This window comes from Vigna unguiculata, chromosome 6, assembly GCF_004118075.2.
Source record: "Vigna unguiculata cultivar IT97K-499-35 chromosome 6, ASM411807v1, whole genome shotgun sequence".
Classification (NCBI taxonomy): domain Eukaryota; kingdom Viridiplantae; phylum Streptophyta; class Magnoliopsida; order Fabales; family Fabaceae; genus Vigna; species Vigna unguiculata.
In genome coordinates, this window is record NC_040284.1 from 16,173,530 (window position 1) to 16,194,901 (window position 21,372).

General features: G+C 28.4%; 2 protein-coding genes across 3 annotated transcripts; one reads left to right on the plus strand and one right to left on the minus strand.

Annotated features, from left to right (window-relative positions):
* Positions 1-5,023: 5,023 nt before the first annotated feature.
* Positions 5,024-6,706, minus strand: LOC114187644 (protodermal factor 1-like). Of its 2 annotated transcripts, none has more exons than XM_028075943.1 (3): positions 6,474-6,706; positions 5,935-6,268; positions 5,024-5,559 (listed from the first exon to the last, which is right to left on the minus strand). In XM_028075943.1, exons 1-3 carry the CDS (start codon positions 6,625-6,627, stop codon positions 5,229-5,231), a joined length of 819 nt encoding a protein of 272 aa, XP_027931744.1. In that variant the 5' UTR covers positions 6,628-6,706; the 3' UTR covers positions 5,024-5,228. The 2 variants fall into 2 exon arrangements, with proteins under 2 accessions (XP_027931744.1, XP_027931743.1); XM_028075942.1 differs by having other exon boundaries at positions 6,456-6,706.
* Positions 6,707-18,086: 11,380 nt separating this feature from the next.
* LOC114188979 (spermidine hydroxycinnamoyl transferase-like) lies at positions 18,087-19,716 on the plus strand. The gene has a single exon (XM_028077668.1). It carries the CDS (start codon positions 18,226-18,228, stop codon positions 19,570-19,572), a length of 1,347 nt encoding a protein of 448 aa, XP_027933469.1. The 5' UTR covers positions 18,087-18,225; the 3' UTR covers positions 19,573-19,716.
* The last annotated feature ends 1,656 nt before the right edge of the window (positions 19,717-21,372 follow it).

A 21,372-nucleotide genomic window follows, 5' to 3' on the forward strand; every position in this document is an offset into this window, starting at 1 on the left:
CTTGTGTGAGACTATTTCGAAGAAGATCTCCAGATACATGATCAGCATATGCTCGACCGCCGCTCATGTGAGATTACTTTGAAGAAGATCTCTAGATATGCGATCAGCATCTGCTTGACCACGTCAAGGGGCATCGTCATAACAAATTATGTATCAAAATGTTTGATCATGTGTACGAAACGACACCCATATGGATCACCTAAACACCTAATTAGTGTAAACAAGTATGTAATCATGATTAAAAACGATTGGACCTTAATTAGCCCGATCCTAATCACAGGCCCGTGGAGAAAACTATAAATACAAGTCAAACGTATAGTTGTTGGAACTTTTGTCTCGCATTAATTACATTATTTATTACTTTAACTGATCGATCATACGTTGACTTTAGCATCAGAACATATTTGACAAGTACCCAATAATCGATTGATGGACAAGAACGCCAAACTAACAACAAGATTGGAGATTCACAGGCCGAAACAATGTTCAACATTTACGGATTGTGTATACTTTCTTAACACAATCCTAATTATAACTTATCCATGAAAGTAGCTATTTACATAAGTAATGACAAAAGTTATTCTATTTTCTATTCTCTAAAAAAGTTGGTGTATTAGAAATTTAAAAATATTAAGTACCATAAAAGTGTTATTTATTAAAACAAATGTTCGGCATTATAAACATATTTTTGTTAGTATAATATTTTCCTAAAACATTAAACCATTACTAGAAGTGTTATTATGTATAAATCTCTACAAGCAACGTATTATGCAATATTTAAAAGAAGAAAAAAGAAAAAAGAAAAAAAAAAAGACACCGGAGATTAAAATAGACAAATCATATCTAACTTTACATAACTTATTTAATGAAGATTTATTTCAACACTACTTTTTCATTTCTCATATCAAGCTTAAAAATATTGCATTTAAATTTAAATTAATGCTTAAACATAATATTTTTAACCTGTCATTATATTTGTTATTATGTTTGAATAATGATATTACTGTATTTATTTTAAAATATGAGTACCATAACCACGAGTGTTTTATAAATAAATAAAATAAGCGTGTTACGCGTGGTCTTGGACAGCATGTTATATAGTACATCAAGTCCACGTCGGACACTCTAAACTTTTAAATTATGTTTTAAACTCTAAAATTCAAACTTAATTTTGTTTTATTAAGAAAACTTTATGATCATAGTTGGTATTTTTTTTTTCACACGAAGTTTATAAATGCAAAACGGGATGCTCAGTCGTTGCAGCCTTTTGATAATGTATTTTCATAATAATTTTAATAAATAAAATAAAAATAATTATAAAATCAAATATTAATTATAAGTATTTTATTAATGACATAATTGAACCAACTACCTTTCTTACTCTTCCTTTTAACTTTCTAGTCACCTTATAATTTCACATCTTTCGCATGATAATACCTATTTTCTTTCTTTAACTATTTCTTTTCTCTTGGTTGATTGTTTTCGATCTCATCGTTTCACACCTAATCATGTTTTTCTTTCATAGTTGAAGCACTCAATGATTTCAACCATCTTCATTGAAGACAACAAAATGAACATGTCATTAAATCTCAAAACTTCAAATATTGGTTATTAACCCATTAATTTCTCCACAATATCTCTTTGATTCAGGAGTATTATTATTCAAATGAAGGTGTATGTTTGGTAATTTCATATTATTAACCTTCGCTATGTCGTTCTTAACGACGAAATGATACTAGATCTTTTGTTTCAAACCAAATCATTATTGGTGAAGTCACATGTATAGACAATAACCTCGTCCCACATAAATAACATGTTGATAACATCATTGAAGGTCTATCACAAGAATGTACACCAATGGTCACTAATATTCAAAGCATGTATAGTACAAGATTCCTCATGTTGCTAAAGTGGACCCTCTCTTTCTTGCACATTATAATCTCAAACCAATCGGTTTCACAAAAAATATTTTTTCCTTCAATTAATTACACTTGTGCCCCAAGTCAAACACTACACATAGGGTGACGATCAGGGACGGACTTTAGCATAGTGTGACGGGGCAATGGTGCCCCAATTGTTTTCAAATAAATAAATTAAAATATAGATAAAAATAAACTTTTATAGTTTTAATATATGTAATACAGTTAAATATACTTTGTTTGAATCTTTAAAATGAAATTGTAATTTGTTTATGTTCCAAATTTTGATACATTTTTATTTTTAACATTTAAAAATGAATGGATTTAATTGTTTTAATCTAATGATATTTAATTTATTTAACATGTTAAACAATATTCTTGATAGAAATTTGAGCCTAAAAATATGTTAAATAGTGTATGTAGTTTAAATACCAATATAAAACGTTATTTGACACATCAAAAAAATTTAAGAGAGTTGGGTTAAAGTGATTATATCTATTCATTCTTTAAGTTTGAATATCAAATTATTAAATTAAAGTTTGGGACAAAAAATAACTCTAATTTCGTGTAAGTTAAAAGATAAAAAAACATTTAAACCCCATTTAATATGTTTCATACATTACAAAAAAGTATGCTGACCCATTTTGGCACCCCAAAATAATTTCCGAAAATCTGTCACTGGTGGCAATGTGAGTCTGTCCCCGTTTAGGTTTGCTCTGCACTTGGTTCGCAAAATGTGGTAGGTTGACCCATCCCACTTTGAAATGCGGACTTAGAAGTCTAGCCCGCACCTCATAGGTTATGGTCCACAGGCGAACCAGATTTTTATCAAAAGAAATTAAAAAAAAAAGTGGCTCAACCTGCAGGCCAGAACTTATGCAGGGTGGATAAGACTTTTTAGCCTGCATTTTCAACGCAGGATGGTCTAGTCTAACTTGCATTTTACAGGTCAAGTGTAGGATGACCCTAAATAGGACGGTCGGTTTGTATTGCCACCCCTGGCTTAATGTGAATTGTTGCTTTGCGTTGGATGCTAACATGCAACAAACACACACGACAAAATATGAGGAAAACGTGTATTTAAAATTCGAAAATTATCTTTTTTTGACAATATTTTTTTTGACAAACTTAACAAAGCTTCTAAAAATTGGAATTAAAATAGATTAATTTTTATTTTTTAATTAAAATAAAGTAATAAAATAATTTTTTTACCTAAATAGGAAAGTTTATAATAGCTCTTCAAAATATAGTTTTGGATTTTCTTTGCAATTTTTGTTATTAGTTTGTTTCTCTCCTTCCTTATGTCTACACTTTAGCATGTGAGTGTTTTCATTCCTTTATTCATGTCTCACAAACCATTAATTAGTTGCTAAATTATTGGAGATTTTCAAGGCCCTAATCTTCTGCACATTGCATATGCAATTAAAGATAAAAGTACGTATTAGAAAAGTTAATTTGTACTATATATTGACAAATAATACCTCCTTTTGAAAATACCAAAATTTGAAAATGCTTGATGATTTTACTTTCTTATAATGAAATATTATTCTTTATAGTATGTCTGTGAATTAATTATATCCATTTCTTAGTTAAAGTTATGCATTTATAAAAAGAATCAAACTATATCAAAAAACTTCTTTTTAAACAATGGTATATTTCTTGCTATTCTAATATGTAATAGATTTAAGTTATAATAATTTTGAAACAGATGGAGTAGTTATTTTAATTGATATAAATATCGGATATCAATAAATGTTTTTCAGCAATCTAAATTTAAATTGTGAAATTTTGATACCCAACACTTCAAAGTCATTAATTATATGTTTTCCTATTTAAATATTATAAAAAGAAAAAAATATATAAATACATGGAACCAAACCAAACCAAAAACAACTTATTATAATAAAATCTAAATTATTTACATGAAATAAAACGTAAAACCAAGTAAAATCTTACTTAAAGTTAATTAAACGCATGCTAAATATTAAATAATAATAGGGAATAAATTATTTAATGAAAGTTATTGATAATGATCTAACTTACTTTGAAGTCAATTTTATTGACATCTTTAATGTTTCAAACCAAACGACAGCCTTTTAGGCTTTATTTTCAGATTAATTGCACTAACTGCTCCTGCCATGGCTATTACCAACAAGACCATTACTAGAAATCATACACAATACTAAACATTTAAATGGTTGGAATCTTTTAAGGTATAATTAAGATTATCTCTATTTCAACTACGATTGTAATTCTTAATTTTTTTTTCTCATTGTATACTATATATATTTTTAAGACTATATCATAACTTTTATTTTATTGTAAGAGTTTTAAAAGATTTTACTTTTATGATATTATTTTCTAAAACTTATTAGAAGTAGCTTTTAAAATAAAATAATTTTTCTTTATTATTATGATTCATAATCTATTTAAAATTCAATAAAGAAGTTTCATAAGACATAAACCTTAAATCTTAACTTTATGACTTTGGATATCATCTCCAATAAAGATGAGTTTTATATAAAAAAATTATGACTTAGGATAATTTTATCAAAGAGAATGAAGTTGATATAATAAAACTCAATATGAGAGAAAAAGGAAAACAAAAAACAAAATATAATACATTATGTATATATAATATACATTAACAAATATTAAAAGAGTATTTGGTGTATAAAAGAGATCAAATTACTGTTAAATAATTTTAAATAAGTGTTGAATTACACATAAACTAAGAGTAATAAAAACAAAATTGTAATATACAAATAGAGGCAAAACTTATCTTACTCAACTAGATTTGCAAAGTTGAAATAGACATTCTTTTAAGTATTCCTTTTTCTAACCACATTAAATTTTTTTCGAAAGTCTAAAATGGTTAAATCGATTTTATTTTACTTTAGAATCACAAGATTCTTTATTTTTTTTGTTTCACAAAGAAAAAATTACCTTCATTTTTTGAATTCAAACAATTGTTTAAAAATTACTATATATTTTTTGTAAAATGAAAAAAATTGTATTTTCTTATGAATTTGAAATAATATAATAACTTGTAGAAAGCACTGATTCATTTAAAATTTAAACAAAAATGAATGAACCCTTGAATATTGTAGGTGAATAAACTTTATTGAACGAATACCACAAAGTTTGCATTAAATCTGGAAGAAAAAACATGATATCCATCTAAAGACATATTAATAACACATGTGAGAGGCTTGAATGACAGAAACTAACAGAAATATGAAACATAAATGCTTTAAATCCACTCAGTAAATTGACACACCAAATAAAACTAAGACTAAATGATGAATCTCAAGGTCTAGGCTTCATTCTTCCTTCATTGGCCATCTTGAAGAGCTGAGCTTGAGCTTGTGCAGCCTTGTTAGAACTGAGTGAAGCCACAAATCTGTCTCTGACTTGGTTGGTGGTGTAAGGGAACTTGGTGTTCACCATGGAGTTCAGGAATGAAGCTGTGCCTTCTCTGTAAAGTGCTCCTAATCCATCAGTTCTGGTGTTGGAAAGTGCTTGTGGCAAGCTCAGACCAGGACTGAACCCTGGAACACTGGTCACACCAAATGCACTTCCTAGGGTTCCCCACCACCCTAGGATTCCCCATATGATTGCTGGGTGGTTCCTCCAATAGCTGAACATTCAAGGAAAACATCCATCAGCTTATATATATACATATATAACACCAAAAAATGTATCTATTAGTCTGGTTTGCATTGTTCTTTTGATATATCAGATGAGATGGAAATAAGAAGAGAGACAAGTGAGAAGTGTAAAACTATGAATTTGTGTTCTGTACTGGATTTTTATGTACTGTTACTCTCTTGTGTCTTTAAAATATACCAGTAGAAAACCTGAACTTGCAAAACTACAGAGAGAGAGAGAGAGTGTGCAATGGAGAGAAGTAGAAATGAGAAATGTAAGAACTTATTATAAATTCATGTACACTTAAAATGGTGATATCTACATTAAGATGGTGATCTGCATGAAGGTTGTGAAAGTAACTTACTTGCATGTGCCAGTGAAGGGAGATGGGGAAGGAGTGTAAGGTGGTGAGGGGATAGAGGGGGTGCCAGGGTCTACTGGGGTGGTTGGTGGGCTCACAGTGATAGGTGTTGGGGGGCTACCTCCATAGTATCCACCTGAAGGAGGGTTTGATGGTGTGGATGGGGTTGATGGGGTTGATGGAGTTGATGGAGTTGAGGGTGTTGGATCATGATGATGTGGGGGTGATGATCCACAGTTTCCACCTGAGGGTGTTGATGGAGTTGGACTATAGCTTCCTCCACCATGTGAGGGTGGAGAGCTTCCATGGCCATGAGATGGAGGACTTCTGTGTGAGCCTGAAATGAGTGAAGAACAAGATATCAACACAGTGTATATCACTATCATATATATATACAAAAAAATCTTCTATGAACTTCAAACTTGGTTCATTTCAAATTGTCTTAGCTCATAAAGTTGCTAGAAACATATACTATCTTGCATGAATATTGAACTAGTGTAGGTACACTTTAGTTAGAGGATTACACAGAGAATCAGAGAAACCTGAGGGGGGATTTCCAGCATGTGGATCTGGGGTGTAGTAGTTCTTCTGATCTTCAACAGTTATGGACATCACAGGAATAACAAGGCTCTGAGAGAGTAATCCAAGAAGCATTGCAAGCATGGTAAGAGAGGCATGGCTTCTTTTCCTCTCCATTGTTGCTTCTAGCTGCTTAGAACACAAGAGAGAGATATGTAGAATAGAGAGAGAATGGTGAGGATTTTGAAGTGGTTTGAAGAAGAGAGAAAGCATGGAATATAAAATGGTTCAAAGAAGTGAAGTAAATATTAGCAGGTGGGAAGAGTGTGTGGTTAGTTGATGTCTTGCAGGGTGCATTTACTCTTGCTATTAATTCACTTCTTCCAGTAATAAAGCCTTAACTTTTCTGAAGAACCTTCACCACATGACTAAAATTTAGTTGGACATGTCCTCTCTCCACAAACCCTTTTCTTTTTTATCAAAATCTTAAGTAATTAGAATGCAAATGTGGTATAACAATTGAAGGTACACACCATTTTCTTTGCTATGCTTGCTCTAAAAGGGTTTAGGATTCAGAAACCTTATTTTGCATTGCATCTTTGTCTCCTACTCAATACAATTAGAAAAGTTCACTTGATGAATATATAAAATATGCATCATCCCTTGAGAGTGAAATAAATAACACAGTACCACCTCGTTTATTGGATCATGACAGAGACATACATGCCCTAGGTATAAATATAAATAATATCAACATATATAATATGAATGGTATAAACAGTTTCAATTGGTTGATTTTAACCAGCAATTCATGGAATATATGTAATATGGTTATATACATATATGCTTTCTGTATTCATAAATAAACATTCAGAAAGCAATCACATAAAGATGGAAAACTGAGTGCACCTGATAGAAAGCAAATAATCTGATTTACCAGTTTTCAATTTCCAACCCACCTTGGTTCCCACAAGGGAGAAAACTTTAATTGCTATGGCTTGGAAACAGCTAGCAAGTTCTGCATATAGGTTGTCTTTCAGAAGAGAATAGATTACTGTGGCCAATACTTGTACACCAAACTTCTTCTACCATTGTGTGTAAAGTCAACAATGCCATAGATTTTCAGTCTTCCATTAAATGAGACTGACCAACATTATTTTATTTATTTATTTTTTCTGAAAGTATGGTGAAGAGTTGTAGCGTTGAATTTTTGTATTCCACTTATGCAACAAAATTTTTAGAGTACACAAGTATATATATTTCCTAGGTTTTCTATATATCTTCTACTACCACACTGTTTCAGCATTTTAAAAATCATAGTGATTTACATTATCAGATTTTTTAGTCAAATGTTAAAACTTTTATTTCAATTTCGTCTCCTATTAATAAATACTAATATTGCGTTGAAATGTTTTTTTATAAAGAATGAAAATAAAAACAATGTAGTAAAAAGTGACTGCTAATCAAATATATACTATAGTCTTGAACTAACATCAATCAATTAAAATGAAAAAGTATAACAAAAATATATTGGTAATAAATAGTCTTGCGTGTTGTATTGTTAATAAAATATATAGTTTTAGTTCCTTGACTTTTTTTAATTCATAACAGTGACAAAAAACTAAAGAAACACTCCTAGTACCATTAAATAGGATACCTATAAATATATTGGAATGGGAAACAGCTATCTACTCTAAATATTATTCACATGTCTAAATCTTGAATAATTTTAATTCTTTAACTACTGCTTGTGAATAATAATTAGCATAGTCTTTTTATAACGAACATAAGGTTAGTTTAAACAAATAATAAATTTAAAATTTGAGTTTTGCGAATAAAAAGACACTTAATTAAGAGAAGAATATTTACTGAATTATTTAAATTTTTAAAGTAACCATATACTTTAAAAAATATCTATTATTAGTGTTGAATTATTTAATGATAAATGTTATTTCTCCTTAACTCAAATATAAGAGAAAAAATATAGGTAATATTTTGTAGACTTAAATATAAACAAATTGAAATCATTTTTTAGTGCTAGTATAATATAATTAAAGGTACTTTAGATAAAGGTGTCTCTTTATTTTGTATAAAAATGAGACCAAACTTAACAATTACTCTTCATAAGTGTGAAATAGTTAATATTGTTTATATAAGTTTAAAGTATTTTACTATAATATATTATTTGTTAGTTAGTAACAATGCTAAGAACACATAGTCATAATAATTGGACAATTGAAAAGGATGGATTAGAAAACATTTTACACTGTGATATTGAATATCTTCATTTATCCTTAAATATATTCCTTATATTTGATATTTTTTTATTACTGATAATTTTTTTTTAAATAGAGGTATTATAAAAGTACATGCAAACAAAATATATATTCCACTAAAAAATATTAAATTATATAAAAACATAAATTCCTATAAAATACGATTACATTGCTTCAAAAATATCGTTGACAAATATATAGTCATAGTTATTATAACTTTTATTAAATGAATTTATATCTTATAATTAATTACATAATTATTATATTCAAGTCAACTTACTTATAATAGTGTTGGATCAAAGATAACAAGTTTTAACAAAGTGTTAAAGTTTGTAATTTGTAATTAATATTGCAAGTAAAACTAAATATAAAGGTATAAATAAATTAAGTATTAAAATTAAATAAATAACAAATTGTCAAACAAACATCTTTCTATGATAACTTTGGATCGTAAGCTTGACATATATCTCTTAACCGAATCCATCTCTCTATAGAATTTGATTGAATTTGATCCAATCACGCGTAAAAACTCAATCTAATTTGTTGGATTTGAATTATGTCACTTAAGTCCTCTAATTATCTGACTAAATATTGTCTAACTATGTCAAGCTTAGTGATAAATATATAAATATAAATATATACTAAAAACTAATATAGGCATTCTGTATTGTATTTGGTGTCTTATGTTATATATCTAAAGTTCAGATTGTATTGTTCTTTATGATGGACATGTCCTTTTAAGAACTAAGGCATTAAATATTATTGTTGTATATATTGTGTAAACAAATAAAATGCTTTAATTATAGATTTATAATATTCGTTTGGTGATAAAAAAAAAGTTATTTTGTAACATATATACTAGAAATCTAAAATCAAAGAAAAATTCATATTAATTTAACTAATAGAATATTATTTATTGATATTACAAATCAAAACATGTTTCTAAATCTCTATACATGTGGACAAAATTAAAAATAGGTTTCATTAAAGGAAAAGGAAGGTTACTTTAAAGATAATTTATAATTATTTGTGTAATAAATTATAATTGGTTATCTAAATTATAATTTATGAATATTTTATTATCAAAATCCAAAATTTATAAATAGAAAAAGTTAACTATTCAGATTTCATTCAGAAGAATTATCATTCTTTATGGAAACATTTTTTTTATTTATTTTTGCTTCTCTCAAGATTACTAAATAATTTATTTATTCTTTCTTTATGTCAGATCCCACCACAAAGATTTTGGTGAAGAATAGAACAACTTTGTTTGATAAATTTTTATTTTGAATAAGTTATTTTTTTAAGATAATTTTGGAAAGTTTTGTATGATGGATGGAAGGATTATTTCATGTGGTCTCTCTAAAGCTAAGATGAATATTTGTTGATCTAGGGTCATAAAGGTTTGTTTTTATTATTGAACAAAATAAACCTTCTAAATAAGGTTATATTAGGCATCGATATGGATTTTGATATCTCGATTATGCTTACGTCCTAAAGTTTTGTCATCATAGAAAAGCAAACCTTAATGAGGGAATCTTTTATGGTTTTGATAATACCATAAATAGAAGATTTGGATTTACAGGATGTAACTTAGTCACAATAGAATATATTATATTTTATGCATGCATGTTCTTTAATGAAAGTTGTTTATATTATATCTTTTGGAAGAGTAAAGATATGAAACTTTTATAATTTGATATTTAAATTTTGATTTTGATGTAAAGACTTTTGAATGATGTTAAATTATGTTATAATTGTTTGAAGTTTATAGAGTTTAGAGACTTTGAAAGATGTTTTTGGGTTTGTTGGGTACGTTAAACAATACAAATTTCTAATATTTTCACCCAAGATTTTTGTTCAAGCGCAAAAGTTTTCCCTCAAGAAAAAATAATTGCAACTAAATGAAGGATTTTCATCAAGTGAGACAATTTTCACTAAAGTTAAAAAAAAAATATTTTGTTTTCTTCTTTTATTGTTGTTTATTTATTTGTTTTTATTTCAATTAATTTAATTGTGAATGTTATTAAATATGGTAAGTAATTAATGGATGAAGTGTATATGAATGAAAGTATATGATATTACAATTGTTATAATATATGGTGTGTTCAGAATATAGTTATTTTCACTGAGGGAATGTTGTGTTGAGATATTTAAGTTATGTGTTGAATTTGAGATTTTAAAGGAGATGATCTTGACTCTACAAATATTGGATCCACATAGAGAAAAATATTAGGTGGTGAGACTCAAATAAGGTTCCTATGACCTAGTTTATGATTTGAAAAAGAGTGGTATCCTATCATATTAGTGGTATGAGTTTCTATTACATAGCTTTCTTGTGGTGGCAATTTTGTGAAGATAGTATGCAAATGTCTAAGTGTAATTCAAAGCATAAGTCTTCTAAAACTAGAGTCAAATGTTAATGATGTATGATGTTAATAATTTATGACATGAGAGGTAATAGACATTCGATTTTCTAATAGATGTTTTAATGAATGAATTAAAATTTTATACAATATATGTATGAGATGTGAATATGAATGATATATGTGTAAGATCTAAAATATGTTTTCTTGTATGAATATTTGTTAAAACAATAGTTTATCCCATTTTGTGTCTTTTGTGTTGTTTTCAATTGTGATGATAATGTGTTTCATAGAAGCATATGATGTTATAGGTAGGAATGTCAAAAAAGTTCGTATTAATAGGTATCCACGGATAAAATCCACAACGGATAGGAAATGGATATTGTAAATGGATACCTACGGGTAACGGGTACGGGTATTTTTAATACCCGCATGTTAGCGCAGCGGGTACGAGTATCATAGTATCTATACCCATGGATACTATGATACTCGTACCCGCTATACTCTAATTTAAATTTTAAAAAAAAAATATGATTAAAATATTAATATATTGATTTTAAATGATTCAATTTTTTATCAATTAGTTTTTTTTTTAAAAATCATTTTTTTGTAAACTGTCATTCAACACTATTTAAATGGGTTATTTGAACTTTGTTTAAAATTTATGAATGTTATGTATTGTATTTTATTTGAATTTACGATTAAAATATGTTGTTAAATATTTATTTTTATTTTTTTGTAAATACCCATGCATATTCGTGGATATTAAAAAATTATGTGAATACCCGCATAACAGATACCCAACGGATATGGATACGGGTACGGGACAGATATTTATCTAGTGGATAGGGTACGAGGGAACTACTACCCGTACCCTACCCGCCCCGTTGACATTCCTAGTTATAGGAGATAAATGTCAACAAAGATAGGTTGGGGAGATAGAAAAAGGGCTATTATTGATGTTTTGATTTTTAGTTTTATTTCTTAGTGGTGTAAACATAATGTACTTATGTATGAAGAAGGAGGTTTATTTTGAATAACTTTACCTTTGTTTAAATAGTGAATAAGATATTCAAATACATTGAGTTTACATTGATCTCATTTCAAATTATTTCATTTTTCAAATGTTTTGTTTGGTTAAGACAATTCCAATTTAGTTAATGTTAATTGTCTTATTTGAATAAAGTATTTTAATCACCACCAAATTAAAAAAAAAGAAGTTATATATCAAATAATTGTTAAAAATTAAATAATATCAATATTGATAATATTTTATAGCTTATCTTGATTCATGTTATTTTTAAATCAAAGTTTTTCAAGATTTTTTTCATTTTATATTTGCAAAAAAAAAATTAACTTATGTTCAATGTGATTATTTTTAAGTTATAAAATACTAGAACGTGTTGAGTCTGTCTGACCCAAGGTTGAGATGAGTTGGTCTGCACTCAAGTCGAGTAGAGTTGGGCAAGCCAACATTCAATCGAGTCGGGGTGAGTCCATGTTGTCTAAGACATGGTCGACCCACATTTGACTAAGTTGATTAGGCTTAGGTCACTCCTAGTCCAATCAAGACAAGGTTAGGCCTAGTCTGATCAATACCAGGTCGAGCTAAGTTTGCGCCGGCCTAGGTCGAGTTAAGTCACTCTAGGTCTAACCAAGTCTAGTTGGCTCAAGTTAAGCCGATTCAAGGCTAGTTAGGCCTAGTTGGAATCGAGACAAGTCAGATCAAGTTTAGCCAAGTTGAGTTGGGTCAGTATTGGTTTGAGACATTGGGTTAGGGACATGTCACACTAAGTTAGGTTGATCCAACGTCAAGTCGAACGAGACTACCCATACCTAGTTCAACTCAAACCACATTGATCAAAATATGAATCAGAGAATATGAGTAGTTTCAAATGCCTACTTTTGAAGGGGAATTTGATATTCTTAACTTTAATTAATTTAATTACTCATGAAACAATAGAATTTTAACTTTTTCCAAAATTCCTCATCCAAATAACATATTTTGTCATAAAGCATTTTAAATTCTTTGATGAAATGAATCACACTCTTAAAATACCTTATCTAAACACAAGGTGAGACATTCAAATACATTGAATTTAAATTGATATTATTTCAAATTGTTTCATTTTTCAAAGACATAGTTTGGATAAGACAATTCAAATATAGTAAATTTTAATTTTATTCTTAGGAGAAAGTATTTCAATTATCACCAAATTCAAAAAACCATCTAAATATCATATAATTGTTAAAAATAAATAAAAAATATCAATATTGAATATATTTTGTAGTCGATCTTGATTAATGTTATTATTTTTTCAAATTTCTTCATTATATTTTTATTTATAATTGCAAAACAGCATCTCTTTTAAGTTAAACGAGGTTTGGGTCAAATCCACTCCACTCTTGTCTTGGGTTAAAAGATTAGACGGAATCGACTCAACCTTTCCACCCCACTAAATCGACTCGACCTTTGACCGTGATCTATTCGTCTCAACCTTCAATTGATATCAACTAGTCTCGGTCTTCATTTGAGATCGAATCGTCTTGATCTTCGACTAAGATTGACTCGTCTCAAGCTTCGACCCACTCCTACTCGTCATGATCTTCAACCCAGGTCGACTCTTTTCAATCCTCGACTAGAGTGGACTCATTTCAATCTTCGACCCGAGTGAACTCGTTCCGACATTTGGCCTTTACAGACCCTTCTCTATCTTCAAATGAGCTTTTAGCATGGACCGACTAAATTGGACCTTCAACTTGAGTCGATTCGGCTCGACCTTGTGAGATAGGAGTCAAGTGAAAAGAAGTAGAATTTAAAATTACTTAAATTTTTTATAGCATATTTGAAATTCTTCTTCTTTATGCATTTGGAATACCTATCAAAATTTCTTAATTCAATTTTTTCTAATTATTTTATCTAAACATGTAGTATAAAAAAATTTAAATTCTCCAAGTAAATAATTACTCTTCTTAGTTATCCATCCAGGTTAAGGTAACACTTTTTTTTTTTCAGAGACCAATTTTTTATATTACATAAGCTATAAATACTGAAACCAGTATTTTAAAACTTGAAGATTGAAAAAAAAATTTGAAAAGTCATATCGACCCCTTTAATTTCGTATGGAAGTTGGGAGTAAAAAAAAAAAAAAGGAGATGCTTTTTATATTAAAATATATAAATTACACTAATAGTAGTTGATTTTTTTTTTGAAGTAATTTAATATTAAAATCCGGATAAATGTAAGATGTGGTCTTTTTAGCAAATGATCTAAAGATAATTTGTTTAGAACTATTTAATATACTTAGTCTTTAAGTATTTATAAAATATTAAATCATTGTCATGTATTTAATTAGATTGAATACATTCAATATCTTTCTAATTTATAGATGGCATCTAACTTGACTTTGTTATATTTTTTTCATTAAAGGGATAACTAGGTCAAATATAATTCTGACAGATAATGAAACTATCTTTTTCTTAATGGATAAAAGCTCTAAATAGAATTGTTAGATAATAAATAAAAAATTCCTTTTAAAGAAACCGAAAATACTAAAAGAACTTTAATAACTATATAAATTAAGTATATTTTAACATATATTACATATTAAAGAAACAAATTAGAAAAAACTGTCATTTTTCAAGATTGGAGAAGAACACTACAGATTTAAGTATAGCACTTAAGTCAAATACAATGTAAGTGGAACACCAACCAAAAAACAATTATTTTTAATACCATTAATTTAAGTATTTTTGACCTCTTAAAATTTTAAAAGTAGGAAATAACACCACTAATTTAAGTATTTTTAACCTCTTAAAATTTTAAATTAATGGTGTTATTGTCTACTTTGAAAATTTTCTTTTTAATTTTAAACCAACTTTAACTTTAAATTAAATAAAAAAAAGATTAAGACCAAATTAAAAAAAATTACGAATATTAAGACTAAATTCAATATAAAAAACTGATCTTGTGACATGATATTGACTTGATATGTAGAATTTTTTTTTTAAATAACTTTTTTTAATTTTAAAATAAATAAAAAAAATATTAAAAAATCACAAAATGACACATAATATGATATGAGCTTAATATGTGAACTTTTTTTTAAATAAAAAAATTATCTTTTTTAAAATAATTAAAAAAAATTACAAAACAACACGTAAGAGTTAGTTAACTATTTTAATAGTGTTAGTGAAAAGAACTACATTAAATAAAATTGACGAATATTATATGATCAAATTGAAAACAAAATAAAACGTTGGATCAAATTGAAAAAAGCAAACGAAAATTATGACCAGATCATTTGTTTAAGCCAAAAAATTATCAATGTTTTCTTGATATGATTTTAATACATTTTTAAATGGATTTTATAGGAAAATTTTATTTATTAAATCTTTAACTAATACTCTTACTACCTTTTTAAGGCATTAGGTTAGTATCTAAATGTTTGCAGGTAGTATTGTACGAAAAGGAAATATTTGGCGTATGGTTGGAAAAGAGGGCCCCAAATACAGAAGGTAAGAGTAGTGAGTTATTCCAAAATAAATAACATTGACAGAGAGTAGGTGAAGTTGAACAAAAATGCAGCAAGAGAATTGAATGTACTTAGCCTTTTTTATTAGAGAAGAAGATATTGGTTTAGATTCATTTTTTAGGAAAAAAAAAATACAAACTAGTGTATGTAGGGTAATGTGAGTTAAAATTATTTATTTCATCTTAAAATAATAATATAGTTTTAACAAAAATGAAGTTGACTTATATGCTTATACTTTTCAATAAAATATTAATTGCTTTATTTTTAATTGTTCTCTGAATAAACTATATTAATATTATATTTACAGCAGATAAAAATATTTTTTTATATTAGTTTAATAAAATTGTTTCAGCAAGTGATATTTCTTTAAAATGGCATTAAATTAGAGTATATTGGGCTGCAGAGAACCCAACAATTTTTTTATTATTGAAATACACAAATGTACATTATTTTTTAAAATTTTTTTTACTACATTTCTGTATAATTTCTAATAAACAAACTCTTTTAATTTCTTAACTATTTGTTCCAAATACTATTTAATGAAGTTTCTTTTTTTCTGTAGGAAACAGTGAGGCAATGGCTGTTACATATGTACAGGCATGGAACTGAGAGTGCAGAATCTATTTATGAGAATGTAAAATGGTACCAGAATTTGTGGGAATGATGTTAGAAGCTACCCCTGTTATTGTTACTGTTCTGTTGAACATGTTTCATGATTGCTTGTGGGATCCTCATTTGGAACTTGGAATATCAAATAAATTGTTGCATAATAGCATTCGTGAATTTTTAGATTAATAAATTTATTATTTTTGTACACAAAATGTCAATTATGTTAGGATGATGAAAATAATACGTCTTAAAAAGTGTGGGTGCACTTGGTATCAAATGGTTGAGAGTGTTTTCTGTGTTGTACAAATTTTCATATAGTAATTATTCTCTATGGTTGTGGTGTTTTTACGTATTTGGAATTTCTATGTTATATTTTTGTGTTTTTTATGTTAATCTTATTTCTCGGTTAATAGCGTGATTCTTGAAACTAAAGACGGTAATGTTCTCTGATGATGATTTTTTCAACAAAATTGAATCCAAAAGTAATTAATTATCCAACTAAAAACAAAATTCACAAAGCTAAAAGTAAAAATTTATACATATAATTCATTCTTACAAAAGCGAAAGAAACATTTATAAATTAGTTAAAATTTAATTAGAAATCTAATTAATTAATTGATATAATAATTAAAGTGTTCCTATGTTTTGAAATGGAAGATGTGATAAGACTCTAAACACACCTTTTTATATAACATTAAACTATTGTTGAATATATATATATATATATATATATATATATATATATATATATATATATATATCGGAAAAATGGAGCCAAAAAATAGAGCAGTTTGACGTCTGTTGGGCTCTGACAGACGTTAAATAACATCGGCCATGGATAATGTCATTTGGTAGAGGTGATGGATTCTTGAACCGCTGAAAAAGTAATACAATTTCATTATGTATGAATATCATTCTTTAAAGTTTGATATGATTTATAATATGTGAGATATATATATATATATATATATATATATATATATATATATATATATATATATATTATTACATCTATCCATTCATCTTTAATTGCAGCTCGAATGATTGTTCTTATCCAAGACATGACATAATATCCACATTCCCATGAATCTTCAATGGTTGAAGACGACGAACAAGATGCTTTTTAGTTCAACCATTTGTACTTCTGCTTTATGTTTTTTCTTTACCAATTTTCACTCCCGCTTTTTACTTTTTTTTTTCTCCCTTTCTTCCAAAAAAAACCGTGAAAATTGAAAATAATTGAAAAACAGATATCACGTCACGTTTTGAGATAAGTTGTCAAAAAGTAAATGTTACTGTATCATTTTCCTTAAAAAGAACCACATATAAAATAGGTATTAATAAAGTAAATATGGGTACTAAATTAAATATTTTTTTCATGTTTATACCACTTTTGAATATTAAGGTGAGTTAATCATTAGAATTTATTTATTCTAATTTAGACATTTTTATCGTTCAAATACAATTTCGTATTCTACATTTTTATTTTTATTTATTTTTTCTTAAATCTTTTATCTCACACTTTTTTTATTTATTGGAAATTTTTTAACAAATTTTATTTATCCATACGAAATGGGTGTTGACACTTACAAACCAAATTACAACTAAAACAATTCTTACTTTCTTTTATTATTATTTTAATTCAATTTATTTCAGTAAAAAACTTATTTTTTAAAATATACATTCATCTTATAAATTTAATTCATTTCCTTATCATCAAGTCAAGTCATGTACTTTACTTAAATAAAAAGACATTTAGGATATATTACTTTACAAAATTTACTTTCCTTGCATTTATTTTCTTTCAATCCCTAAATTTGGTTATTAAAGAGACTTGAAACGTGTAGTAGTAATGTGAGCCATGCATTTATTTGTTTGTTGGCAACTTCTGCAGAAACGTGTCATTCAACTCTCTCTCTCTCTCTCTCTCTCACTCATATATAAGTATGTATATTACATGCAATTCCAATAACACGCAACATCATAAAGATGGTAGCCATTGTTGCTTCTTACAGTGTCTTTCCAAGTAAAGAAACTCCCAAAGGTCATTTGTGGTTATCAGACAATGACCATGTCTGGCGTTCAGGTCACACACCCACTATCTATGTATACAAAGCCAAACACAGTGATGACACCATTCAGAGGTTGAGAAACTCTCTTCCTGAGATTTTGGTGCACTACTATCCACTTGCTGGCAGGTTAACCTTACGAGAAACTGGTCGAATGGAAGTGGATTGCAATGCCAAGGGAGTGACATTGCTTCAAGCTGAAACCACAAAATCATTGGCTGATTATGGAGATTTTTCACCTTCTGACTCTGTCAGGGAGCTTGTTCCAAAGATTGATTACACTCAACCCATAGAGGAAATTCCTTTGTTGCTTGTGCAATCCACAAGATTCCATGATGGTGAAGGCTTTGTCATTGGAGTGGCTTTCTGTCACCCTTTGGCTGATGGGCTTGCTGGCACTCGGTTCATCAATTCATGGGCAAAACTGGCTCGTGGAGAGACACTTGAGCCACATGAATTGCCCTACCTTGATAGAACAATACTCAAACTCCAACACTCATCGACATCACCGTGCTTTGATCACCCCGAGTTGAAACCTCTACCGTTAAAACTAGGAAGCTCTGATATCAATGCTGAGCAAAGCAAGAAGACAAGTGGTGTGTTACTGAAACTAACGCCAGAACAGGTGCAGAAGCTGAAGAAGGAGGCGAATGAAGAAGCCTTGGAAGAAGGGGTTAGAGCTTATAGCAGATTTGAAGCTATTGCAGGTCATGTATGGAGATGTGCATGTAAGGCTCGTGAACTTGATGAGAAGCAACCAACGGTGGTTCGGTTCAATGGTGATGTCCGCAGCAGACTAGTTCCTCCTCTCCCTAGGAATTACTTTGGAAATGCTTTGGCTGAAACAGTGTCACCAGAATGCTATGTGGGAGAAATAGTGTCAAAGCCATTGAGCTATGGTGCACAAAAGATAAGAGAAGCAACTAAAAAGCTTAGAAATGAGTACATAAGGTCACAAATGGAGATTGTGTTAGGAGAGGAGCAATTGGATGGTATAAGGGGTTTCTTCTCGGGACAAGGAGAGCGTAATAGTTTCCCTTTTGCAGGGAATCCAAACCTTCATATCACAAGCTGGATGAGCATGCCAATGTATGAAGCAGATTTTGGATGGGGAAAGCCTGTGTTTTTTGGGTTGGCATATGTCTGTGCACATGATAGGGCAGTGATTCTGCTAGGTCCACATGGTGATGGATCCATTATTGTGTCCATGCATTTCCAAGAAGCACATTTGGAGCTTTTCAAGAAATTCTTCTACCAGAGTTTGTGAAATTGACCCTCCTTTGGAGAACTATATTCAGCTTTGGCACTGCCAAGTTTTACACGTAACTTGATGAAGTTTTCTGTCTGCTTGAGTTTATTTTGGATTGTGTTTTATGTTCACACACTAGATCTTTCTATTTGAAAATTTTACTACATGCTTCACGTTGATCTCATCAAGTTATTTGCCATATATAATCTGTGCTAATTAAGTTAAAAGTTACTCCAAATTTGAATTATATAAGTTTTTATTAAATTTTTAATTTATTTTTATTTTTTAGATATTTAAATTCTTTATATTTTCTAATTAAATTTATTTTTTTAATATTTATATTAATAATTGATGTGATGTTTATATTATAAGAGTGGCAAAAGGAATTAACTAGATTTCTTATCGACTTGTCAGAAATGAGTGGAGCCTGGTTGGTGTTAGGAATAATCTAAATGGACCTAAATTTTACATCGGATAAAGATAATAAAATTAAATATTATATAAAAGAAAAGATTTATAAATGGACCATGATCTCTGCTTAAATCACTATAACAACAAAAACACAATGGTATAAGTATTTGGTGACATTGATTTCATTGTAAATCTACTATTAGAAAACAAAAGAATCAATTTATAATAATATACAAAACCTGAAATCATGCTTATATATATGTAAACTTTTTTTTTATGTAAAGAGTATGCATTAAACAAAATAGTAGAGTTGTCAAAATGGGTTGGAACTCACGAGTCAATCTGGCTCGGCACGGATTCGAGTCGGGTTAAGTTGAAATTTTTTTACAAATTTCAATGAGTTGATTTTTGATCCGACCAACCTAGAACCCAGCTCATCCAGGTTAAACCCATGTTGAGCCGGGTTAACTCACCAACTCAAAAATAAAGAGTCACACAAATTTGTTTTTTGTTAAGTTGGGCTTTACATTTAGGTTAGTTTAGGTTGTTTTTTTAGCCAATATAGATAATTTGTATTTATGTGCTTTTGGTTCGTATTTGGATTATATTAAAATTTATTTATATTTTAATTATAATTATAATTTAGTTTTGACTAAAAAAAATTAAAAAATTGAATTTTTTTTAATTAAGTGAGTCTGTGAGCTAATCCGTTTAATCCACCGACCCGTGGTGGACCGAGTTGAATTCAAATTTTTTTGACTCGCTAATAAGTAAGTCGAGTTAAGTTGACTCATTAAGTAATTAACTCGTGATGAATCAAGTTGAATCAGACTAAATTACTTGTTTTAACATCTCTACAAAATAGTTATGGTACAATTACAATTTTAATACAAAAAATTTCAAATTGACCTCACAATTGAGTTTAAGAGTAATCCTTTTCAAGTACGATTTATCTTTATGTTTAATTTTTAAAACAATTATCTATTTACATAAAATCAATTTATATTACGTCAATTTGGTAAAAAAATCAATAAAACTTATATATTCTCTTTCTCATGTAATTATAAGAAGGGGATGGCAAAAGAATTAATATGTATTCTTATGAAGCTTTTTTTATTGGTATTAAAATTCAGGGTGCAACCTGAAATTCCTGATTTTATATGGGTCAGGTTAAAATAAAATATCAATCTATTCGGCCTAATTAATGATTGGTTGATAATATAAATGCCTAGTCCTGTTCTCTTTACCACCTTTAAATATCAAATATTTCTTTTAAAAAGATTTTGGTTATCCTTTCCTAAAAGATATGTCTTCAGTATCTTCATTCTTAATTAATTTGCAATGAATGCTATGAACTATGAGATAAATTCATTTTTTTTTATAATGGTAAAATATAACTAATTCAAT